General features: G+C 38.9%; 1 protein-coding gene across 2 annotated transcripts; it reads right to left on the bottom strand.

The window, feature by feature from the left end:
- Nucleotides 1-5,099: 5,099 nt before the first annotated feature.
- Nucleotides 5,100-20,990, bottom strand: galnt17 (polypeptide N-acetylgalactosaminyltransferase 17). 2 transcript variants are annotated; one of them, XM_015367702.2, is made up of 11 exons: nt 19,823-20,990; nt 17,684-17,867; nt 15,539-15,705; nt 14,167-14,341; nt 13,429-13,524; nt 12,690-12,807; nt 11,499-11,684; nt 10,899-11,036; nt 10,550-10,645; nt 9,426-9,587; nt 5,100-8,910 (listed from the first exon to the last, which is right to left on the bottom strand). In XM_015367702.2, the coding sequence occupies exons 1-11, from the start codon at nt 20,064-20,066 to the stop codon at nt 8,773-8,775; spliced, it is 1,704 nt and encodes a 567-aa protein (XP_015223188.1). In that variant the 5' UTR covers nt 20,067-20,990; the 3' UTR covers nt 5,100-8,772. The 2 variants fall into 2 exon arrangements, with proteins under 2 accessions (XP_015223188.1, XP_006641082.1); XM_006641019.3 differs by having other exon boundaries at nt 13,327-13,524; nt 19,823-20,989.
- Between the last annotated feature and the right edge of the window lie 2,240 nt (nt 20,991-23,230).

The following is a 23,230-nucleotide window of genomic DNA, read 5'->3' as shown; positions in this document are numbered from 1 at the left end:
CACGTAGGTGTGCACATGAGGTTAATTCTGACCCCCCTGTGGCTCTTGGGACTGTGCAAATCTCATTGGAACCTGCAGGAGCACTTAAGGTGTTTAGCTCATGTTGTGCTGTTGCTGGTCCAATGCAAGTCATGTAGCTGTCATATCTGGTTTCTTTTCCCATCACTCCTATGGGTTGCAAAATGCATCAGTTCATTTTTTTAAGTGCCTCTTTCAATTCTTTGTCGCGGGGGAGCCGGAGCCTATACCAGCAAGCAATGGGTGCAAAGCAAGGTACACCCTAGATAAAACATCAGGTCATTGCAGGGCACACAGAGACAAACATACACACAGCGCCACCAGAGCCAACTCTCCGTTCACGTTGCCCAATGTATGTTTTTGGAAAGAACAGACAAACTCCACACAGGTAGCATCCAGAATTGAACCCAGGGTCCCAGTGCTGTGAGATAGCAATGCTATCCTCTGCCACCTTCATAAAATAGGGTATCTCATTGAAAGAAAGTCCAAAAGTGCATGAACTCTCAAATCTCTGAATCTTCCTATAACATTAGGGCTCATCATCCAAAGAGCTGGAAAATGCATGCATAAAACCTTCGATAAGATAACGTGTGGTCTGCTGAAACAAAAATGCCTACAATTTTCTTTCCCAGGGGTAGAAGCACTTTTAGGTTGCATTGCTGGTTCAGCATGTTGCTTTGCCATGAAGTGCTTTTAAGCTCTGGTTGTGAGGAGAAAGCCCAGTACAAGAGTGCCATTCTGTTGCTATGGAGTGAAATCTACCAGGGAACAAAGTGACATTTCTGACTTGTCTCTGTTAGAGCGCCAGTTAGTTTGGAAGAGAAGAAATGCTTTCAGGAATATGTTCAACTCCAGAAAAACTAGAGAGTGTAAGAACCTCAGGGACCTTCTGTCAAAACGCAGGACTGGACTGGTTGGAACCAGGCTGGTTTTTACACCATTACTGTGCAAACGTTTTGAATTAATACTCATGAATTAGTAAAAATAATACATTTATACAGTAACGAGTCTGGCCTACTACTGAATCTGAAAATTCCTACAAGTCTAACATTATCAGTTACCCATGATGAAGAGGTGCAGAATGTAAAATTACCTGTATCGTTATTTCATATGCAGGCGGGAATCTTAGGGACACATTTCTTCTTATTCAAAGCCAATGCTGCACTCACGGTGTGTACTCTTAAAAGTCTCAAGGGGCTTTCAGACAGAAGCTCTTTGCTTTGGCCATAGAGCTGTATCATTAGTGTCATAGCCTACATCTGGCCACAAGGGGGAGCCCAACGCAGTTTATTACTTTCGGGGAAAATTTACACGTTTGCTTGGTAGATTATAAATATAATTATGGACATAAATTAAACATGCGCACAAATGGGCATCCTTCATCTTCAAAAATAACATTCAATGAATTATTATGGCTAATAAACACAATAAAAAATATATATTTTAAGGATTTGCACCCTGCTGTAGTCTAGATTTCTGGTTAATCTTAATTTTAGAACATGAATATTCCCTGCAGCTCAATCCATCTGTGTTACAATTCATTTAAGGTATACTGTTTCTTAGCAATTTAGTTTTTCTTTCTAGATATGTATAAAATGAGTATCAGAGTCAGTGAAATTACGCAGGTGGGTGATGGCTGGGCTGATGGCCGATATCAGCTGTTTTCATTAACTCCTGGTGTGCGGTACGCTCACGCACCAGTAATTGTACAACTGTTTTGTGTGTAACTCGCTTTAATCGAAAGTTAAACTTAGTTAAATGTGACTTTTCACCTCGAAGAATTAAGAAAGTAAACTCTAAACTACGGTTTCGTATCATTATGCAGTGGAGAAACATTCGTGGACAGACAAGCTGGACTATGAATTCGGTGAGTCGCCCCCTTTCAAATTTCAACCTTTTCACTCCTAGCGTCTCATATCATGTGTTCTTTTTCTTGCAAAAAAGTGTTCAATAGTAGTGAGTTCAAGTAATATGGCTAAATTTGTATGACTGCATTCCCATTTACCTCCAGTGTAATGTGTTCGTGCATTTATTTGAATATTTTACTTCATATATCCTTTAATGAGAGTACGTACTGTATGTTAAAGCAGACCCTAAACCGGCATTATCACGGTTGCTGCGATGTTGAACAGACCGATCAGTTTGCCAGCTAGAAATTAAGTTAAATCTATTAAAAAAAAAACCGCTTAAATCTATTAAAAAATAGCACGGAGTTCATTGCAACATATTTGTAAGCTTTGGGTATATACTGATCAAGTACAAAATCTGATCCCCTTTCCCAGCTAAACCTGTGGAAACACACGCAAGCCGATTAGATCGGGGAACTCGCCGTGCGTACCAGCGCAGAAATCGAAAAGCTAGACCTCATGGCTCTCTCCTTTATAAGCCTTCATATCCGAGTAATTTTAATATCCTGGCTGTTAGTCCCGGCTTGGATTGGTTTTCGACAGTCTTTATATTTTTCTATGGCGATGTTAATTATATGAACTACTGCATTGTCACGAAAAAGAATATCAAAGTAAATATTACTTGACATGAAATTATGGAAATCCTTTGATCATTAGAACATTCCTAGAAATGCATTAATTCTAGGAAGAATTCTGTAGCTTCACGTGCTTCTGTGATAGTTGAGCATTATGTCGAGTATTTGCAACTTCATTAGCAAGAACAGTATTTACAGGACTACTGTATGTTTCAGCACCAAGGCCGATGTGTATTTTGCAGCATACTGTAGTTAGGATGTGCTTAGTTCCATGTAAACGGTTCAGCATATTGGAGTCGGCAAGCACCAGATAACGTAATTTTCATACATTCGTCGCAGGAATTAGCAATACTCTTGTATTGCTAATATTCAATGTAGCATCACGCAAATTCACTACATATTCAATATAATGTTTCTTTTCACTTAAGAAATGCACAGTACAGACTGCTGGAACTGTTGGAACTATTAATTCAACATTCCCCGGAGGATATATTTATTGAAAGTAATCTAGAATGTAATAATGATTTATAGCGAGATATATAATACTCCATATCTCAAGGAGATGCACTATTTTGTGAAACCTGAAATTTTTAGCAGCTTTCATTGAAGCGTAACGTACTTAAAAACTCAAGCAAACAAGCAGCCCTATGATGAAGTATCTCTCCCACCCATCCTTTAAATCCTTGTGGTGTACGTTAGAACCTTGATCCTGAAATGGCTGGGCCGGTGTATGCGATGAAATGCATGACTCATGATTAATCACTTTCAAGTAAATTACACGCCGCAACATCTCCACGCTTAACTGGGGCTGTCAGGAAGGCTGGATTAACGCTTGCTTTGGAGACGGGGCGAGGTGTGTGCTGTCTTGGCATACTGTTGCGTAAAGAAAAACCTTTAAGCGATGGAAGAACTTGGCAAGAAAAAAATATCAAATTAAATGATGAAAAAAATGATGGTCGATGCGTTGCGTGAGCAAGAGGGACATTGTTGTGGGTATATTAATAATCACTTTTCATTAGCAATCAAGTGTTCTTATGTCTTTATTGTCAACGATTGTTGTTTAAAAATGGCTTTGGTCAGCCTACGAGAGCCACCAGTTTTTCCAGTGTTTTTCGGAAACTTGTAACCCTTTAGAAAAAGGCGATGTTTTCAAATTACGGTGTAGAGGCTAGGTTGCACAGGTGAGGAAGACAAGGAAGAATCTTGTAGCTTTTCTTTTTGCAAATTCCCTTTCTTGTCCTTCTGAGTGGACAGCTTCAGGTTATTTGGTGGCTGAAATGCTCACCTGTCACGAGGAGGCTGTAGAATGTCTATCTTAATTCTATTGTTATTCTCTCTCTAGATTAAGAAATGTGTTTATAATGCTCATTTTAAATCCTTTGAGAAGACCTAATTCGTGTTGAGTGGTAGTTTATATCCATCCCTCCATTTTCTAAGCACTTCTTCCGATTGGTTGCGGGGGCGCCCGAGTCTATCCCAGCAAGCAACAGGTGCAAGGCAGGATACACCCTGGATGGGACACCAGTCCATCGCAGGACACACACAGACAAACACTCGCAGCAGGTTGATGAGCCCCTAGTAATCAAATACTGTAAGACAATGAGCCTGTTGGCCTTATTTGTAACATTTCTGATGTTGTGTATTCCACATCGCACATGACAGAAAGGTTTATATACTTCTTCACTCTTGCCCAACTCGGTGTCTTTCCATGTTGTCGTTTGTATGGCTGAGCTTCGTTGTATAGCTTAGTCACAAGGCTCACAGGGTGAGAGACGAGATCAGGTCTGATTCTGACCCCGGGGCACTCCAGCATCTATGCATTTGTATTTCACTCAGTCCCTGATAGATGTGTGTTTCTGCAGCGCTGTATATTTAGGATGACACTTAAGAAGTATTCCTTCCATTGCATTTGTTTTATTTTGGTTCTGGGCACCAAAGCTCTAAAAAAAGACAGCACGTGCTGCCTGAAAGCTTCTCCGTCGTTACACAACCTCTGCAATTCCCTGAAGAGTAAGACAACCACCGATATTGGGTTAGCTGATTAGTATGCGCTGCTGATCAGTTTTGATGTGTGCAGTGCTTGTTCTGTGGCAATAAAAAGGCTCCTTGTGTTAGAAGGATTTCGGTTTCTGAATTCATTAAATAAATGATCTGCCCTTGTTATCGTTTGAAGATTTTTTTGTGGGACTGGTTCAGAAAAAAAATATACCTAGCTTTTATTGCGAACTAAGAAGGAATAGAAAAGTTTTTCCATACTGCCACAAGGTCCTTTTAACAGATACTGGCTATGTTGTACAAAATTCTGCAAGACTTTGGTACAGTACAGTAGAGGAAACTACTTGAAGTTTATCTACTTTTGAACATACTTATTTTAGCTGGAAGCAGCTCTGTACTATTATGCAATTGTAATGATGCTTTACCAACATGCAGTGTATAGTGTAAAGGTAGTTACAGGTAAGGAAGGACATCAGTGTGGAGCAGTGGTTAGGGGTCTGGACATGTGACTGGAAAATCAAGGGTTGAAATTCTTGTGAGACAGCCCATTATCACAAATGAGGAGAAATCTCCCTTTAACAGAATCAAAGAAGAATGGGACATCTTAATCATAAGTCCTTTATTCTTTTGGAAGACAAGTTTGACAAATATAAACCACAACCTGATGCACTCTTTAGTACTATACATTTACAATAATAACACAACCCACTAAAGTTAGCTAAACAAATCCTAAAATAATACAGTTTTTTAGTACCTGAAAGGGCGTTGCTGTCTGTGTCTTTTACTAGGAAGCTGAAGAGCCCATCATACTTCTTTGAGTCTAGTTATTCTAGAGAAAAAGCTCGTAAAGCTTCTTCTGTGGTGATTATTCTACATCTCAAAAAGCATTTCAGCAATTCTTGCAACAGAACAGAAAGTCTTAAAACATTTAGGAGAAAATATTAAAAAATGAAAATTCAGGCTTTATAAACAGTTACTGGCAAAGCAACATTTAGATCTATGTCTTTTTCTAATATAACAGAAACACTAGAAATATTGAAGTTGGCAAAGCTTTTGCACACATAAGACAGGAAAGTTACAAGAACCTTAATATACAGTATATCGGTGTTTTAAAAATATATATTTATGTATGGACCATAGAGCAAAAAACAGTATAAATGTGTTTGTTTTTTTTCCGTTTTTGCAACAATATTGTAAATTTAATTTTTAAACATCACCTCTTTTATATGGTTCATTAAATTCAAATGAAAAAATCTGATAGTGTCAGTTGGTTTCGATCCAGTTATGATCTCCCTGAGCTTTGTTTGCTACCGTCCTCATTAGTTATTGTCGGTTATAGTGGTAGTAATAGTTTTAAGTATTTTGTTTAATAGCTGTTAATAGTACAGCTTTGAGTATTTTATTTTTTTCATTCTCTTGATTTATATTCATTACATTAAAACATTTTTAGCATTGAAAATTGTTCCCTTGCAGCAAAAACTGTGACTGTGCTGTGACAATTGTTATAAATGCTGTATAATGGGAGACCACCTGGAATTGGATTCTACTATTAACATGAAGAAGATTTTGGCTTTTCCTCTGGCACTTTTAAAAAGGAACCAAACTATTATTTGATCATAATTCTCTCAGCTTGAACAATATTTGAAACTGTTCATATCTTATATTGAAGGAAATATATCAGTTTTTGTGTTAATATGTCGATTATTAAAAAGCCATTTATTCCTGCTTAGGGTCTCAACAACTCCAGACCTATCCCAGATAGGGCACAATGTGGGACTACATCCTGGATAGAATGACAGTCCATTTCAGGTCACACACATGCACACAGGGACAATTTAGAGACATCAGTTAGACTAGCCAGCATGTCTTTGGCACATGGGATCACCTGGAAAAACCCATGTGAACATGCAAACTCCGTGCCACAGTTTGCACACAGAACACACATCTGTACATCTCTTGTAGAGGGTCTGGAGAATATAAAGATGACCCATGCTTGATGCATAAAAGGACCCATCTGGAATCAAGCCCAGGGCTCAAGACCTGTGACAGCAACACTAGCAAGAATGACAGTGACGAGGCAGTTAATCTGACCCTAAATGCTTGGATGTAAAAGTAGTCCAATGGCACAGAGCTTTTTGTCTGCAATGAAGTAGCAACTGCTGAAACTGAAGATCACTTTCTAAAACAGAATCTAATGTAATAGTCACCTTGAGTAATGCATACAGTACCACAACAATCATTAAAATCAAATAGGCTAAGAAGTATTTCAAATAAAATTTTAAAATTATAATCACAGATCTACATTTTTGAGATTTTATTCAATACATTTAAATCCATAGAATTAATGCTGTTGATGGACTTCAATACTTGTCACCTCCAGATAAAACCTGTTTTATTAGACCCAAGAAAAGGACAGAGTTGTAAAGCATTCACCTCCTAAGACATCTTAGATCTCTTCTAAGCCAGTGTTTCTCAACCTTTCTTGGACCAGGGACCAGATCCTTAAGGCTCTCCTCCTCTGGGGAGTGCTTAGGCTAAAAAGCAGTTCAGAGCAAGACCACAATTTAATAAGTAATGTTACATCAGAGCTGTCCGTGGACCAATGGGTTGAAAACTCTGGTGTTAAGAGACAAATACAGCAATGTGTCAAGAATGGCCTTCATCGGCAAGTAGTTATTGCTTTCAAATAATGAAACCAGTACGTGTACAATGAGTACACATAAGTGCTGCATATAAAATAGTTCCTTGGTGGATTTTAATACACTACACTGTACGCTTGCTGGTCAAGAAATCTAGAACATCTAGATCATGGAAGAAAAAATAGTCTCCATGTTTGATACATTATTTTAAAGTATCTCGCTTTTCAATTCAGAAAGAGAGGTCATCAGCTTTCCAAATAGCACAATTTCTGTTTTCAGTTTTTTTTCCACCTTGTTTGTGGAGACATTTTGAGTCTATCAGTTCTCTTGAAGATTTTTTTTTTTACCACTTGAATCAACTGCTCCAGTGGCACGCGTCAACTGTCCAGAGCTGAAGGTTTACAGTATTTGACCCAGTAAGCCTTATAATAGATATGTCTCCTTCTGAAAACCCCCCCACATTGATCATATTGAGAGACCACCTATCCGAGAACTTGCAGAGACTTTCCTTTGCTCTCTCCTGATCAACCGTTTATCTTCTGCCTTCAAAATGCTCTGGTTAGAAAGAGCATTTAGGAGAATTTCCAGGCAAACGAGTTGAGAAAAGGCTTGTAACCATTGATCAAAGCATTGAACAGTCCCAGCCCGACACAATCCCACAGATTCTTTCCATTGAGTGGTCGATTCAGATTGAAGTTTCAGTTCCTTTCCCACCTGTCATCAATGTAGGAAAATCTGTATTCTGCAATTGTTTTAATTCTACAGCCCTGAACATACAAGTTAAAGAAAAGTCACAGCAGCCCTGTCCCCGAAGAACTCAAAAGGAAATCTTTGGAAAGCATTAATTGCTTGACTGAATCAGGTTGAAAATGGAATTCTTTACTTTGCCTCTAACAATCCCAAAGCTAGAATAAATGCCAGGAGGTCAGGGAGGAAGTAAGAATTCTCAAGAGTGTGTGAATATTAGCATACCTATTTTACCCTACTGTCTAGGCTAAAGACCTAACTGGTTAATGGAACAACAGCATTAGACTAGAGCTGTTCAGTCTTAAGCTTCTCCAAACCACTCCCCTGGAAAATTTCACAACAATCAGCTCCTCATTTCTTGAATTGATTTGCAAGATCGATACCTCAATCAATGGGACAGGCTGCACTAATGCCCAGCAAATCAGCACTCCACAGCGCCCCCTGTCTGGGAGATAGGGGAAATCTAAAAAAAATGCAGAAAGGCCCCCAACAAGCAGTCGATGTTGACCCAGTAATTGCCAGGAAATTTCCATTCTCAATTTAATGAAAAATCTCCTGAAATGAGAAATCCTTCTATACACTTGTAGGCTTTGTCTTCTGGGTCAGGGAGCTGCAAAACTCCTGCAGAACGTTTCCCCGTCATTTGCCAGTTCTCTCTCACCACTCCCACAGACAGTGTTCAGAATAGCTGTGGCTATTTAAAAGTGATGAACTTGTACTTGTACTTGTTCATTAGAAATCTGATGAATGAATTCAGAAATTACAACAGGTTGTAGGCGTTTATTTTTTTTTAATCTGTACATCTGTTGTGGGAGGTCTATGGGGAAAAAATGATCCATGCTCGATATAAAAAATATTTTTTTGGAAGAGAAAGTGGGCGTTGATATCCTGTCACAAGTGCTTCAAAGAGTTCTTGATGGTCCACTTTTGGCCAGTGCAGGGCTGTAGAACAAGCAAGTACCCAAATCCCTCATTGGCGGGTGTTATTTCCAAACAACGACCAGTCTCCTTATTAACGATTGCTTCGTTCTGCAATTAGAAAATAATTACTTAAAAATAATTACTTGAGTTGGGTATCTTCTGTGTTTGTCATTCTTATTACAATAGTGTAAAAAACATAATGCAGTGTGGAAATTTAACTCTTATTAATTCAGTCATGTTCAGCTGAATAACTTTAATGAAGAAAATGCTGGTTTAGGTAATATGACCTGTAAATTCTAGTTAAACTGCAAATCTGTTTTTTAGTCCAGCTCTTGAGAAATCCAGTATCTCTGGCTTTAATTTGGAATTTTTGTATAGTTAATCCGAAAGTTTACTTGTTTTTTAATTAGATCTTTGTCTACTCTCTCCAGCCTTTGAAGAGATGGTTATAGTCATAGTTTGAAGATTTCAACTTTGTCAGTGATTAAAACAAAGTTCTCTTAAGGAAAAAAACTTAGTTCAATTAAAGCAACAGTTTAATAGAGGAGGCCTCATCAGGAGGGAGTATCGGAGGACATGAGGACAGAGGATGAGGTGGTTGGAATTGGACTATGTGGACAAACCTGGGAGAAATGCCATGTTTTCTGCTGAAGGTGACTGATTTTCTCGCAGTCCAGAAGCTGAGGGAACCTGCTTATTTTGTCATCTACTACACATCGTGTATCTTCCCATATACTTCCCAGTGGGCCTAGATACAGGAACCCCTCCTTAGTGTACCTTCCAAGCTGGAAAACAGAATCCATTCCTTACTATGGTACTGGATTTGACTTTTTAAAAATCATATGATGGAACCATATACAAAAAATAAAAGCATGCTTCCTTATCACTGAATTCCTTGGTTTAAACCCAGACTCATGCAACTTTATTGGCGTTTCTTCCTAACTCATATTATTGGCTTTAAATCCCAATTATTTATACCTACCCACATGCAGTAATAAAAGAAACCTGCCACAGAGTCATCTTGTATCTGCTCTCTAATCATGCACAGTAATACACAGCATAGAGTTTAGCAAGTACTGTAGGTCAAAGGTTTGATTTCCTCCTGGCTTTTCTTTAGTTTTAAAATAAAGACTGGTAGTAAGTAAGCAAGAATCAGTGATTTCACTTTTCATAGGAGATAAGCTCTTCAGCCTTTTTCTCGTGTAGATTTCTACAACTAATCCAGAGATGTTATCTGATACAAGAATATTTTCTTATACTGTAGCGCTGTGCATGTTGCACACAAGCTCATGCAAGTTGAAACTGTCTTGCACGTTTGTTTAATGGGACTACTGGAGGAATTAAGATTGCGTTTCACTGATTATGAGTTAATTTATTGGCTGTGCATAAACATTGCTATGACTGACATAAATATTATATTTTCATCAGGACAGCATTAGCCTGGAATTAATGCGTTGCACTGAAAATCTTAAATTATATTTTAAATGTATGAAATACAGTAAGTTAATTGCGTATACAGTATGTGGTTTGATGCACAGAATCAGGTCTGTTATCCAGTATTTTAATAAAATGCAGTGTTCCTTGTTTTATAAGCCTAGTACATTTGAACCAAGTGATGTGAGGATACACTGCCTGCACACTTGTGACATACCATTAAATAAAACCTCTGTTACATTATTTCTTTAAACCTTACATCAGGTCTAGCACTTCTCAAGATCTGTTAGAAAATAAATGCAGAAACACTCACTTGAGGACTCCACCCATGACAGGGATGCAGAGTAGCTGTGTGATTTGCTTTGGGTCCTTGATCAACGCACAGATGGGAGGCTTTGTCATTACGAATCTGTACCACAAAAGTAACATTGCAACTGAGGGTCAGTGTGACATAATACAAATAGTGTCAAAATGCTAAACTTGGCGAAAAGGACAAGGAAACCTCTCACAGCTCATTTGAAATCATTTCTTCTTCTTGTGCAGATGACCTCTTTCACTACCAAGCAATACCCTTTTCTCACTAAGATTTCATTTTGTATCATGTCACTTTAAATATTGTACTGCATTTATTTCTGCAAGAGTTCTTGCAAAATGTCACTCACCTCCCCATAATATACGGTATTATTGTATCTCCTCAGCTCCGGGTACACATTGTTCAGATACCACTCAAACTTTTTACACTGGAGCCTCTTCCTTAGGGCTACCCTTTCTGAGATATCTCCATAATCTATCCCGTGATTCTGGAAAAAAGCAAAAGTAGAACTAAACAATTTTTACCGTGAGCAACTGCTGCAGCACATTTCTGTAGTCTTTAGTTTTTCTCTAGTTCTTGCCTGTTGGGTAAAATACCTTTCATTTTGGTAAAACATTGTTTTTTTCTGTAAATGCTTTAATGTGTTCTGCTCACTGACGGCAGTAGGCTTTAAAACGAAGAGCTCTGTGCAATAAAAGAGTCCAAGAATATAACAAAATCAACTTCAAACGCTGCTAATGCACCATTAGAAGAGCCTCTCTCTTTCATGGCAGGTATTATCGTTACCTGTGGCTATTGTTATGCTTCACATCGGTGTTCTTCTAAAGGCCGTTTAAACATTCCTCTTAAGGCCACACGTTGTCTGGTAAGTGTGTAAATGAAATTTGATATATACATTCTGCTAACATGACCAAGTCTCGCACCGTAACAGCTACTGTAACGGGCTCACCTCCATGGGAATATTCCACGCTAGGTACACATGAGACTTGTAGTCATCCATCCAGACCTCAGCCACACGGAGGGCATTCCTTCTGGCATAGTACCCGATGTTGTTGTGATATGGTTTCTTAGTCCTGGCCATGTGGGCGACGCGAGAGCATGGCAGCACTTCCATGCTTCCTCCACACAACCAAACCTGAAAAGGCAAACGGGTAGTGTCAGCATTGCCAGTTCTCTCTAGCAAGTGTACATAGCACACCCTCTAGGGCGGTGCCCCTCAGGTCTAGTCCTAGGAAACAGGAACAGTCCAGCAGGTGTTTTTAGATCTTTTTATCAAGTGCATGATCAGACTTGAGGGTAAATGTGATCCAGTAAAGCCCTAAGTAGGCCGATTTAACTGTCTTGCTGAGGTTTTGTTCTATTGATGCTGATGATGCTTGTGCTGTACTGTCTGAAAAACGAAATCGGTTTCCATGGGATTCCTTACTGAAATAAATGTTACAATATGCTGTGCATCAAAAAACGATGCCTTACAGCTGCCAAAAATTCACAAACACTATCCTGAAAGTAAAATATATATTTTTTGTAGTAGGTGCACTGACATTGAATTGAAGAGGCTGTATAAATTCCTTATGCCCATTGACATTTGTCATTAACAGGGAGTCTACTGCAACACTAACAGGCTCATCTCCTATCGCTGATGTTGGAAGCAATCTGCATATCAGTGATAGATTCGTTGCAACAGGTTGCTGATGCTGTCAGCTGTTTTGTCCCATTGCTCACATAAAGCAGAAGCCTGTTCACTGGTCTCTGAGCATTAGAAGCCAAATGTCATCCCATAATGTTTCAATGATGCTCAAGGCTGACAAGTAGGCCATCCACAGCCTACCTGTCACATTTTCATCTTTTCAACCTTTGCTACAGAAGCAGCATAAGTTCTGTTGATAACAGGCATACTGCTTTCCTTTTTTGATTTTCAGCAGGTTTGACATTAATCAAATCGAGTGACTTCATCATTTGTGTCCAAGCACCTTTTACACTGATAAGGAGATCTCATGCTTATGCACATCACTTGAGTGTTTGTCTTGAATTCAATTACCCAGATTACCTCAAATACATCTTTTTTTAAAACAAAAAATACATGTATAAAGTTTATTTTAAAGCTCAGGATATGAAAATTATTTTGACAAAAAATACTAACCTTGATGCCCAGTTCTATGTTCTCTCCTCCATATACATCCATACCAGAGTCAAGTAAACCCAGCTCCCCAAAATAACTCCGGTTAACCACAAAGGAGCAACCTATCATAGCAGGGGTCCTAACACATTGAAGCAAAAACAAAGCATGTCTAAATGTTTGACAAATGTTTTAAGCAGAAAAATAAATGACAGTCCTATGCAATTATTCCACAAGAATACTTGCTCTATCAGGTTTATGGTTTATGGCTAAACTCCATGCTTGCTGTCCCCAGTGCGTTATGGGATAGCCACACCTGACTACCGGATGACCACCAGTGCGTTATGGGATAGCCACACCTGACTACCGGATGACCATAAGTCTTCCCAAAAAATCCAAATAAATGCATTAATATGTTACAAATATTCAATTCATTTTCTGAATCTTCTGATACAAGTTTGTATTTAACCAATAAGCATATGATAATACTCTTGACATTTAGTCCAGTTTAGGTTGTCCATGCTGTTAGAAACTCCTGTTTTTGACAGCCCTTCAGAGCTGTAATACCTGCACAGTAGGTGAGGACAGGGAATTCAGGAGTGTGTCTTTGGGAGATTTGTGTATCCAGTTCTAATTGCCCATTCTCCTACAGTCCACAAACCTGATTGGTGCTGAAGTATCTCCTGCATCCACCCATTGTTTCGGAGGGCTAATATACATACACCAAAGCTCCCAGTTGTAACCATGCCCAGAGTTTTCATACCGTTCCAGTTCAAATGTATCGTGCTTGATGTTATCAATGGAAGGGAGAATAATCCGCTTGTAGTTCTCTTTAATTCTTGACAGAACTGGTTCAGCCCTAGCAAGGAAAGATCACATGCATAAATGATGTATTTACCCTTTGAAAGATGCATTTCCTCTAGGCTTCACTGGGGTTCCTAATGATTATGAAACGTGAGCATGTAAATTAGGGAGTGGAAATTGCATCAAATTCCTCTGCCTTACTGCAGCAAGTGCATGATTAGCATGGTCTGTGACCAATACATTTAATTCAATTTTTTTGCTTCAGTTGACTGTTCGAAGCATAGAGGGATCATGTACAGTACAGAATATACTGTACACCTCGACACTTTAAGAGAGGACAAGGATTTTAAAACAGCCTTTACAGTAAATTGAGTCCCACTGTCTTCCTAGCCAGGAACTGAACCTTTATAAATGCACCCAATGACATTTAAGCTCTATGCACCTTTTCTAGGAGAACATGACGTGAATATACTTCGATAGAGGGGAAATTCATTAATAAATCTGGAAAATATGCAGTCAAGCACTGGAGACAAATCCACAAAAAGCAGAACCTAGTGTCTTATAAACAGTCGAAGGAATGCAAGCTTAATCGTTTAAAAAGTGGATGCGATTCTGCAGTCTAATCAGAATGTCTGAGCACTTGTAATTACTTTTGCAGTGTATTTAAAAATCTGCAGAGCAAGACATTTTTACTTACCATGCAGGTGTAAACTCCACATGAGCATCAAAGAACCCAGTAACCTCCCCTGTGGCAACCTTCCACCCCTCAATACGAGCGCGAATCAGTCCTTCTCTCTTGGGGTTTCGGACAATCTTGACCAAACCAGGGTAACGCTTGTTGACATATTCCTCCAGCGGCCCCTTCAGTTGTTCTGCCACAGATAAGGAGGCACCTTATATCCTATTGGATGACCATAAGAAAGGCCTTCCCAAAGAGTCCTTCTTAAATTACTGAATGACAATGAGTTATGCACAGTGTTCTGTTTTTGATTGTTTATTTTACATTATCTTTCCCTTTAAAATGCACAAAGCACTAATCTTCGCTCCCAGTTGGACAACTTGTTCATTGCCCGATGTGTACTCGAAGTAGCATTATCATTACCAACCTTAAACTACTTAAACATTTTCATGATTCTTGTGAATCACACCTCTAATTCTTGAGAGCTGTTGGATGTCTTATTCAACAATTGACAATATACAAATGCATCAGTAAACTGTAGGACTGAAATGTGAATTAAATGGCCTCTGGGATTAGTAAATGGTTTCACATGTAGGATTGAAAAGGTAAAACATTCAGCAGCTGTGATGTGAAGTGAGAAGCTGTTGTGTAGTTAGCTGTGTTTTACTATTTTTAACTTGACAACAAATGATCACTGCTTAGAAAATATATTTGCATGATGCTAAGCTTCTGATTTTAAACACCACAGCAAATGTGGTCTCCATTTATCGTATACAACTTGGAATGCCCACTTTTTGAAATGCTCCGAGAGTGAATCAGAATGCCACGTTTTCACTGAGGAATGTGACATTTTATAATGAACAGCGCCTTGCAGGAAAGAATTATACAGACCACAAGTGCAAGGTTATTTGTCTGCTCTTCCATATGAAAAAAACTGTGATCTCTTTCCATCTGCTGAGAAAGAACTTTGGCCACCTGCCATTTTGCGTTTGCCAAGAGTACAGTGAGAATAGAACTGTCTCTCTCAATACCAGATGCAGATGAATACCAACATTATATCAACTACAAATTCAGATGGCCATAATTTCACCCATGCAAACACAAAAGTTCCCACATATATATATATTGGCTATCTGTTCCTAATATTTTCCAGTTTCTTACAAAGAGCAGGTGCGATTAAGTAAAAACAACAAACGCATTGTTCTTTTCTCCTTTTCTTTCTCATTCAGTTTTCTAATGAATTGTTCTAATTGAATTCATAAGATGTTTGTGCAGACTCTCTCAGAATGGATGCTTGCTTTCTTATTTAAACCTCTTGGCTTTATTTTGTGTAGGTAGGACAGCAGAAACAATTGCCTGGATATTGCTTCTGCTTTAATCCGTGACTTACCGTCCTCACTGTTGTCATCCACCAGGATAATCTCCTTGAGGAGGTGGGCTGGAGTGTGGTTGACAGCAGAGTGGACGGAACGCAGGATCACGGACAGGGCTTCATTCACAAAGATGAAAATGAGAGAAATCTGAGGAAGATTCCTAGGATAAGTCACTTCCTTGCACCTGAAAATACAGACACAGAGCACAGTCAGAGGTAATCCCCACAGCCCGTCCGGTCAGGGAAAAGAGCATGTGTTATTCTGCAGGACTGCACAATAATGATTAAGTGAAGCACGCGAGGTGGCATGGTGGCACAGAGGGTAGCATTTCTGCCTTGCTGCGCTGGAGCCCTGGGTTCAATTCTAGACCTGGGGTGCTATCTGTGTGGAGTTTGTATGCTCTCCTCATTCATGTGAGTGGCGTCCGGGTGATTTGGTCTCCTCCCGGTCCGAAGACATGCTGGTAGTCTAGTTGGTTTCTGGGAAAATAGGCCCTGGTGTGAGTGTGTGTGGGTTTATATCTGTGTGTGCCTTGTGATGGACTGGTGTCCCATCCAGGGTGTACCCTGCCTTGCTCCCAGTGCTTGCTTGGATAAGTTCCGGCTCCCCCACAACCCTAAATTGGATGAAGTGCTTAGAAAATGGATGGATGTGTGAGTGATATTCTACAATTGTGTTTTAGGATAGAGCTTAAAGCAGTGAATGGTTGAAAATGGTTGCTCAAAGCCTTGTGTCACAATAGGAAACTGTCTGACAGCGAAAGCTATCCACCTCCATATCCCTCATATTCATTAATTCAATTGAAAGGTTTTATGTAATTCTAAACATGTTTTTTTTCTGGGATTGTTAGGTTACCACCAGTGCTTTTAAAAATGCTACAAAGAACAAAATCAATAATACTCTTCCTTGCTCATGGGAAAATAATCATCATAGTATATTCTTTGAACATTGCTTTTACTTTAAAAATTCAGATATGGATATATAGCTTGCTGTTTCTTATGTGTTTGATTATGATTTATCCATTATATTTTGCTTCTGTAAAGGTCCATGGGTCAGCTTCTATACAGTGGTGGCTTGGGACACCATTATTGATAATGTAGCTTAATGTGATGTTTCTCCGCTTTTTTTTCATTTTTGGACTATTGTAATGTGCATGTGTATCTCAGGAACAAGTGTATATGTTCTGTTCTGTAATTGATCCCCCATGGAGTCAGGATTTAAATAAAAATAAAGAATTGTGAAAGAAATGTAGAGTGCATAGCCAGATGTCAACACATAGAGAACGTTTAACCAAGTCATTTTTACTCATTCGTACACAAAACATATCTGGCATTTTTTAATCAAGATAACATGTCAAAATAATCAAGAATTCATGCACTTAAAGGTCTGCCCTAGCTTCCTGTGAAATGCAATTGTAGGGAATTATGTGCATTAGAAAAGCACCATAATGGTACTGTATATGAAAGACTTCAACCTCCTGACACAAATGTGTGCAAATTACTGTATATCAGTAAAATTTATTGGGTCTTTTTTTCAGCAATGTTTGCTCATCCTGCAATGAATGTGATCTGAACAAGCTAAGCAATTTAGATTCCAGGACTGAGCTCTTAATGTACCTATTTGTCCATTAAATAAATGTTCCTATCCTGGCAGCCAGACTGATATTAGCCTGTTTATTGTAACTGGCTGATACAGCAAAATCAACCACAAGCATAATATCTTTGACTTCAAAGGATGACATCACACACATGGTATTTGAACAAACATGAAACTGCGAAGTAATTACTGTACTCTTTTCTGGATCATGGATACCAGCTGCCTGACATTAAGCCAGAACTTATCATTTTCATTTATTTTACATTCCAAAACATGATTTGAGCAATACATGACTTATTTAATGGAAAAAGTAGGATACATACTCATGCAGAAGCTAATATCTGCAAACCCGCTATTTATGCAAGTCTTTTGACAGTCTTTTGAGAGTTGAATGCAGAAATTCCCCTCTTGTATAGTTAGTGTGCCTAGTATGTTTAGACTTTTGAAAACGTTCGCATAACTTCTAAGACCAAAGGCATGAATAAAACATCAAAGCCGATCACATTAAACTCAGATTTGTGTGGTGCATAAATGAACACATAGCAGCTGTCGGCTTCGGAACATACTTGCTTGGGCGGAAGTCTGGGATGGATCTATCCAAGGAGATTTTCTCACTCAGATAGGCGTTGTAGCCATATTTCTCTCTCAAGCCTTTAGCTTTGATTTCTTCAGCCGGGGTCAGGGTTGCTGGCAGACCACCTTTTCCCAGCCCCCCATTGCCTTCAATAAGCCCAAGAGACTTTGACAAACCTGGTGGTGGGGAGATTTGGGTAAAGATTGTATACGTTTAGTCGCCTGTTTATTCACCCTTTGAGATGGAAACGCCTGACCTCTAAAAATGACTGGTTTGTTAAGGCAGTGGTTCCCAGTCATGGTGCTTTTCATTCCCTCCCACCTTCATTAAATAATCAAAGCCTTAATTGATCTGAGTAGGTGGTTCAATTGAATTGCATGTTGTTTCTTAGATTTTATTTCACTTCCAAAATACAATGATTAAAGCTCCAACTCGTCTAAGAGCTGGGTACAAACAGTTCAAATTGATCTTCTTATTATTAAGTCAGTGAAGGATTTGATTGTGTAACTGAGGGATGACTGGAGCAACAACCAACAGGTGTGTGGGTCACCAGCACCAGGACTGCTTAAGGGGACAAGGCTAGGTTTGGCTTGATGGGCCAAATGCCCTCCTGTCCTTTGTAATCTCTTATAAGTATTCAGTTTACACGTGGTTATGCAGTTCACTGTATTTGAGGGTTTTCTTTTCTAATTTGTGCAAACAAAAAGCACAGATTTTGTTGATTGCCATGACAAGACAAGCCATTTCAGAAAATGCTATATGCAGAAACTACATGAGGGAAATAATCTGTGACCGAGAGAGCAGTAAAAACAGAAAGATATTCCGTGGCTAGGCTAGTTCCACAATCATTTCCTTGGTCTTACTCCTGCAAGTACTCCTGCAAGATCGGTGGTATAGTAATATCTTTTGAAAGTAATGTGCAGAGCGGTAGAGATCCAGTGACCTAATTTGTTTGCTGTTATCTACTGAATCTATCAGCCCTATCCTGATCAGCCCTATCAATGAATCAACAGAGGTCAGAGTGATGGGAATGGTAGCTATGCCTCTGATTAGATACAATCATCATTGAAAGAGCTCTATCAAAGTCCATCAGGTGGTACCATGAGCATTTGCCATTAGAAACAAGCATGATCATGCTTATTGAATGGGCAGATGGCAATCTTCTCAACTGTGTAGCCTGTCCCACATACTGTACAGCAGATTGTTTGTTTTAGCCCCTCAATAGGATGTTGGAGATCTGGATTCAAATGGGATGCAAGATCATGGCAGCCTTGTACAGTAGCTACTGGGGAAGTTATTGAATTAGCAGTTTTTACAGTCTTGTATTCCTCTGCTGCCTTGGGCAGGGCTCTGTTGTAGAAAGATTTTTCTGACGAAATTAGGCTTACATCCTGATTAAAGATGAAATGTAACAATAAAGGCAGTTCTGGTCTCTGTCAAACCACACCCTCATCAGATTACCACATCTTAAGCCATTTTACCATTTGACATCCCTGTCTGATAGAGGCACATGTACTGTAGCTTCTGTATCTTGCACTGTATTAATGAGGTCAGATTTACCAAAAGATCTCTTGTCATTATTTGTTGAGGCCAGGGGTTCTTTATATGCATTTAGAACCGCATTGCATACGTTCTAAACATAATTTATTTTCAGTTCACCATTTACAATGAAGACCATTGGTAAATCTTTGAGTAGATGATGCAAAATCTGTTTAAACTGATGATGGGTCACACTCCTTATTTTACTTTTGCTGTTTTCCCTCTTTAGATCATTGGATTTTACTGATATTAAAACATTACTCTGCACCTACACATCCTTGCATCAGCTGTGCCATGATATGACTATACAATCAAAAACTGGGATTACTTATAAATGTATCAAGTTTCTGTTTTCAGCAAATACCTTCCTTAAAACACGGAAATGTCATTGCTGGTCGTCGTACCTTCTAAACATATTCTGCAACTGCTAACTTTGAAAACGAGTAGAACATTTTCTAAATGATCTTTACAGTGTTTAAAAGTAACATTAAAAGTTGATGGATGTGCAAGTTATATCATGATAATTCTGACCAGATTTCAAAAGCTGTGGATATCTAGCAAAAGGTTTTCAACCGAAGTAAAGCTGACATACCATTTAGCTGCCTATAGACCACTTCCTCTAAGGACCCCAGTCTCTTCAATAGGATTTCGTGGCTGATGCTTGAACCATGAGCTGTAAGGTCGTAGTGATGGTTCCTATTCAGATGCGCTGAGGTGTCCTGGTCGATGTCTTGTACCGCCCTCGAATTACATTTGACCCAAAAAGTCATAAACCCGACCACTGCTAACAAATTCAGCACCAATAACATTCTCCATCTTCTCGGAACCAAAGCCATTAAAGTTGTCGTAGAGATGAGGAACCCCAGAGACGGTTTTTTTTTTAAAACACAAATACAGATGCTGTCCTTTTTTGGGTAACTTTGGTATAAGCAAAGAAGGATCACTAGAGTAACATTTACTAATCAAACTCGAGCCATTCCGCGGAATACTGTCTTTTATGGTGGAGGATTCTGCGAAGCCAAGTCTCAGCGATTCGTTGTTGATCTGGGATTCATTCGTCTTGTCAAAACAATTCTAACAGTCGTTGTGGTATATAAAAGGGCAGGCATGCAATATTGCAAAATTTACGAAACGTACAGATGGACGGAGCAGTCCGTTTTCGCCGCCTGGCAAGATTTCAAGAGAGAAATCATTTTAGTAAAGATGATACTGTAATTAACAGCTACCACCCCCGATTGCATACTACAGAAGTCATTTTTATGATGTCTATTCCGAATGCACGACTGAACAGCGCTGTACGTTTTAAACGCACAAACATCGCCCGAGCGGAATCAAAACAAAAAGTGGAAAAACGCAAAAAATCAAATAAAATGGGATCAACGACACGTACTCGATTCCACGCATTTGATATCCCATTTTATTTTTTTTAAATACTTAAGCTCTCTGTAAACATCACATCATGGTATTGGCAAAGGTTCTTTAACCTCAGCTAAAATGAGGTGTAAGATTGTAGACGCAGCGTCCCCTCAATTGAGTCCGTTAATCACGTCGCAAAAAAATGAATTAAAGCATCGCATCAGCTGGGGTTTTTATAGCAAGTCCTTTTCGTTGTCGAGACGTCTTTCTTCTAATTTTATCCCTTTCCCTTTCCTTGAATCCGTCTGAGAATGAGATAGCGGTTACTTGGATAAAAACTAGAGGAAAACATGGAGTGGATTGGATTACCCTAAATACACTTTGCACTCCAGATCTGAATGAGTTGTCGAAGCGTAAGAGTCGGGCCTTGGATAGCTAAAGATGATGTTCATTACAGTTGTTAACTTTTTCGTCTTTAATGGTAACGTGAAAGTTCTTCATCTGTCTTCTCATTTTTTTACAATACGAGGAAAAAACTAAACTCTATCAATGAACTGCCCAGGGTTGGGATCGTCAGACGAAAGAGACATTTAAAAATTAAATCAACCACAGCTTTTAAACTGCCCTATCCCTGACTTAGACCCATGAGACAAAGGTAGTCGTGAATGTTTTAAAAAATATTTAATATTTAATATCAAAGCTAATAATAATCTCGCATTTACACATTAACGCTTTTGCTTTTCGATACAAGAGGCCACCTCAGTGTAAACAATGTGCTGTTGTGAAAACACCCGTACCCAGATTGAAACTTTAGAAAGAAAAACAAATGTAAAATCAAAGTGCTGTATAGCAAGAATATGCATCAATACATAAACGTCCAAATTGTGATGGAATCCAACTTTTTTTCTGTAGCCATAGAGCACCTGAAAACGTTGCGATTAGCATTGCCTTGTTGAAAGTTACCTGCTCATTCTTTGCATTTCATTTTATACGTGGTACAGAATCATGTATTTTTGCTAAAACTGTTTGTAAAGTGGTTTTGCTGAATAGATTATTCCCAGTACTGATGTGGTTTAGTGTGGATGGCCCCCATCAGTAGCATATTTTAGTTATCCTTCAAATGCGCCCTTCTGCAGGAATCTATGGGCGATCTCTTTATAGCATTGATAGAATTATAGGTGGTGTGTTAATACGTGTTTTCTAATTCGGCCATTGCATTTCCAGTCAGAACTTTGAGCAAAAGCATTGCATGCAACGTTTATTTCTGGACATACATTAGACCTTTTTTTAATGCTTTAAAATCTGTATCATCATTTTCATAGCTCAAGACATCTGTAACACAACTTTCGTGATCAATAAAACATCCCAGTGCTCTTCACAAAGAAATAAAAATCTTTAAAATTGAGCAATACAAAAAAAGTTACAATGCCTTTTTAGCTAAAATGGGACATACAATTCATTTAATTTCAGCGAAAAATTCCCCAAAACACATTGTATGGTATACCATGACAGCCTGAATGACAAGAAGCATTGAACAAATAAAGCACCTAGCTCTGCAGTTTAGATTTAGCACTAGCAACAATAATTACATGCTATGTGGTGGTGTTAATCTGCCATTTACCACAAACAGTGTTAAAATGCAATATCTTTATGCTTTCCTGAACCATTTTGAGTGCATTCACACACTTAGTGTGAGCAGGCCAGAATAAATGTTATTCTGTTCTGCATAAGGGTTCCAATTTTCTTATTTGAGGCTGTTCTGTGAAACAGTCCTTTGTCGATACACTTGCATCTAATTGGGTGGTGAAGAGGCAGACGGTTCTATGTATGCGCTAAAAAACTACATGACAGTTTAATACTTAGCTTTCCTAATCCTCCAAATCTAGTAGTGGGAGAATCTGTGACACACATACAGCTTCTTAAATTGCTCTGAATGCACTTCCTCTAGGCAAGTCATCAAAATAAATCAATATGCGTTTGTTAAAGCAAAACAGATCTGCCTTTGTGGCTGTATAACATACACATCTGCATCCTGCCTGTCTTTGGGGAGCCCATGTACTGTGTGTGGGTGCAGAGACAGCTGTCACAAAAACAAATCTGTGGGTTAAAGATTCACAATAATTACAGCACCCTCCTTCTTTTCTCCCCAACTCTTTGTTCCCGAATGCTCATAATGGTTTTACACCAGCAGGGCACAAATAACCAGCTATTTATTGTACAACAACCGCATTTATGAAGCGGAACTGCATAATTATGCTTTGTCACTTTTCTTCACATTACCCTCCTAGTAATTGTCCAGGCGTGAAAGGGCTGTTAGAGGAAGCATCTTGGAAGGTATCCATACGCTATGAGGAAAGTACAGAAACACAAGATTAATGTCTTAAACTGGCCGGATTCTAACGGGGGTATTATGCTCCTGTTGTCTCCCTGCTGTTGGGTGGAGTGGCTTGCATTCGTCTGAAATGGTATCTCTGAGGGTCCTGTTACTCACGTTTAAGTGAAATCATTCGGCCCTTGTACACAGTTTGTCAAATATACAATCTTCCTTAACGTTCATACTGTATCTTCTGCCTCTCTTTGCACTCTTACTGTTGCCATTGCTTGCTGATATCTTAGTGAAGTGAAAAGAAGTTAAAACTAGGCT

This window comes from Lepisosteus oculatus, chromosome 26 (assembly GCF_040954835.1).
Source record: "Lepisosteus oculatus isolate fLepOcu1 chromosome 26, fLepOcu1.hap2, whole genome shotgun sequence".
Taxonomy (NCBI): Eukaryota; Metazoa; Chordata; class Actinopteri; order Semionotiformes; family Lepisosteidae; genus Lepisosteus; species Lepisosteus oculatus.
This window is presented reverse-complemented; position numbering and strand designations above follow the sequence as displayed.

Excerpts from the sequence above, each read along its gene's own strand:
- galnt17 (XM_006641019.3), bottom strand. The coding sequence starts at position 20,066 with ATGGCTTTGGTTCCGAGAAGATGGAGAATGTTATTGGTGCTGAATTTG. Across the intron at positions 15,706-17,683 it reads CCAGACTTCCGCCCAAGCAA|GTGCAAGGAAGTGACTTATC; the intron begins GTATGTTCCGAA and ends CTGTATTTTCAG. Across the intron at positions 9,588-10,549 it reads GTCATGGGTGGAGTCCTCAA|CTTGGAAGGTACACTAAGGA; the intron begins GTGAGTGTTTCT and ends TCTGTTTTCCAG.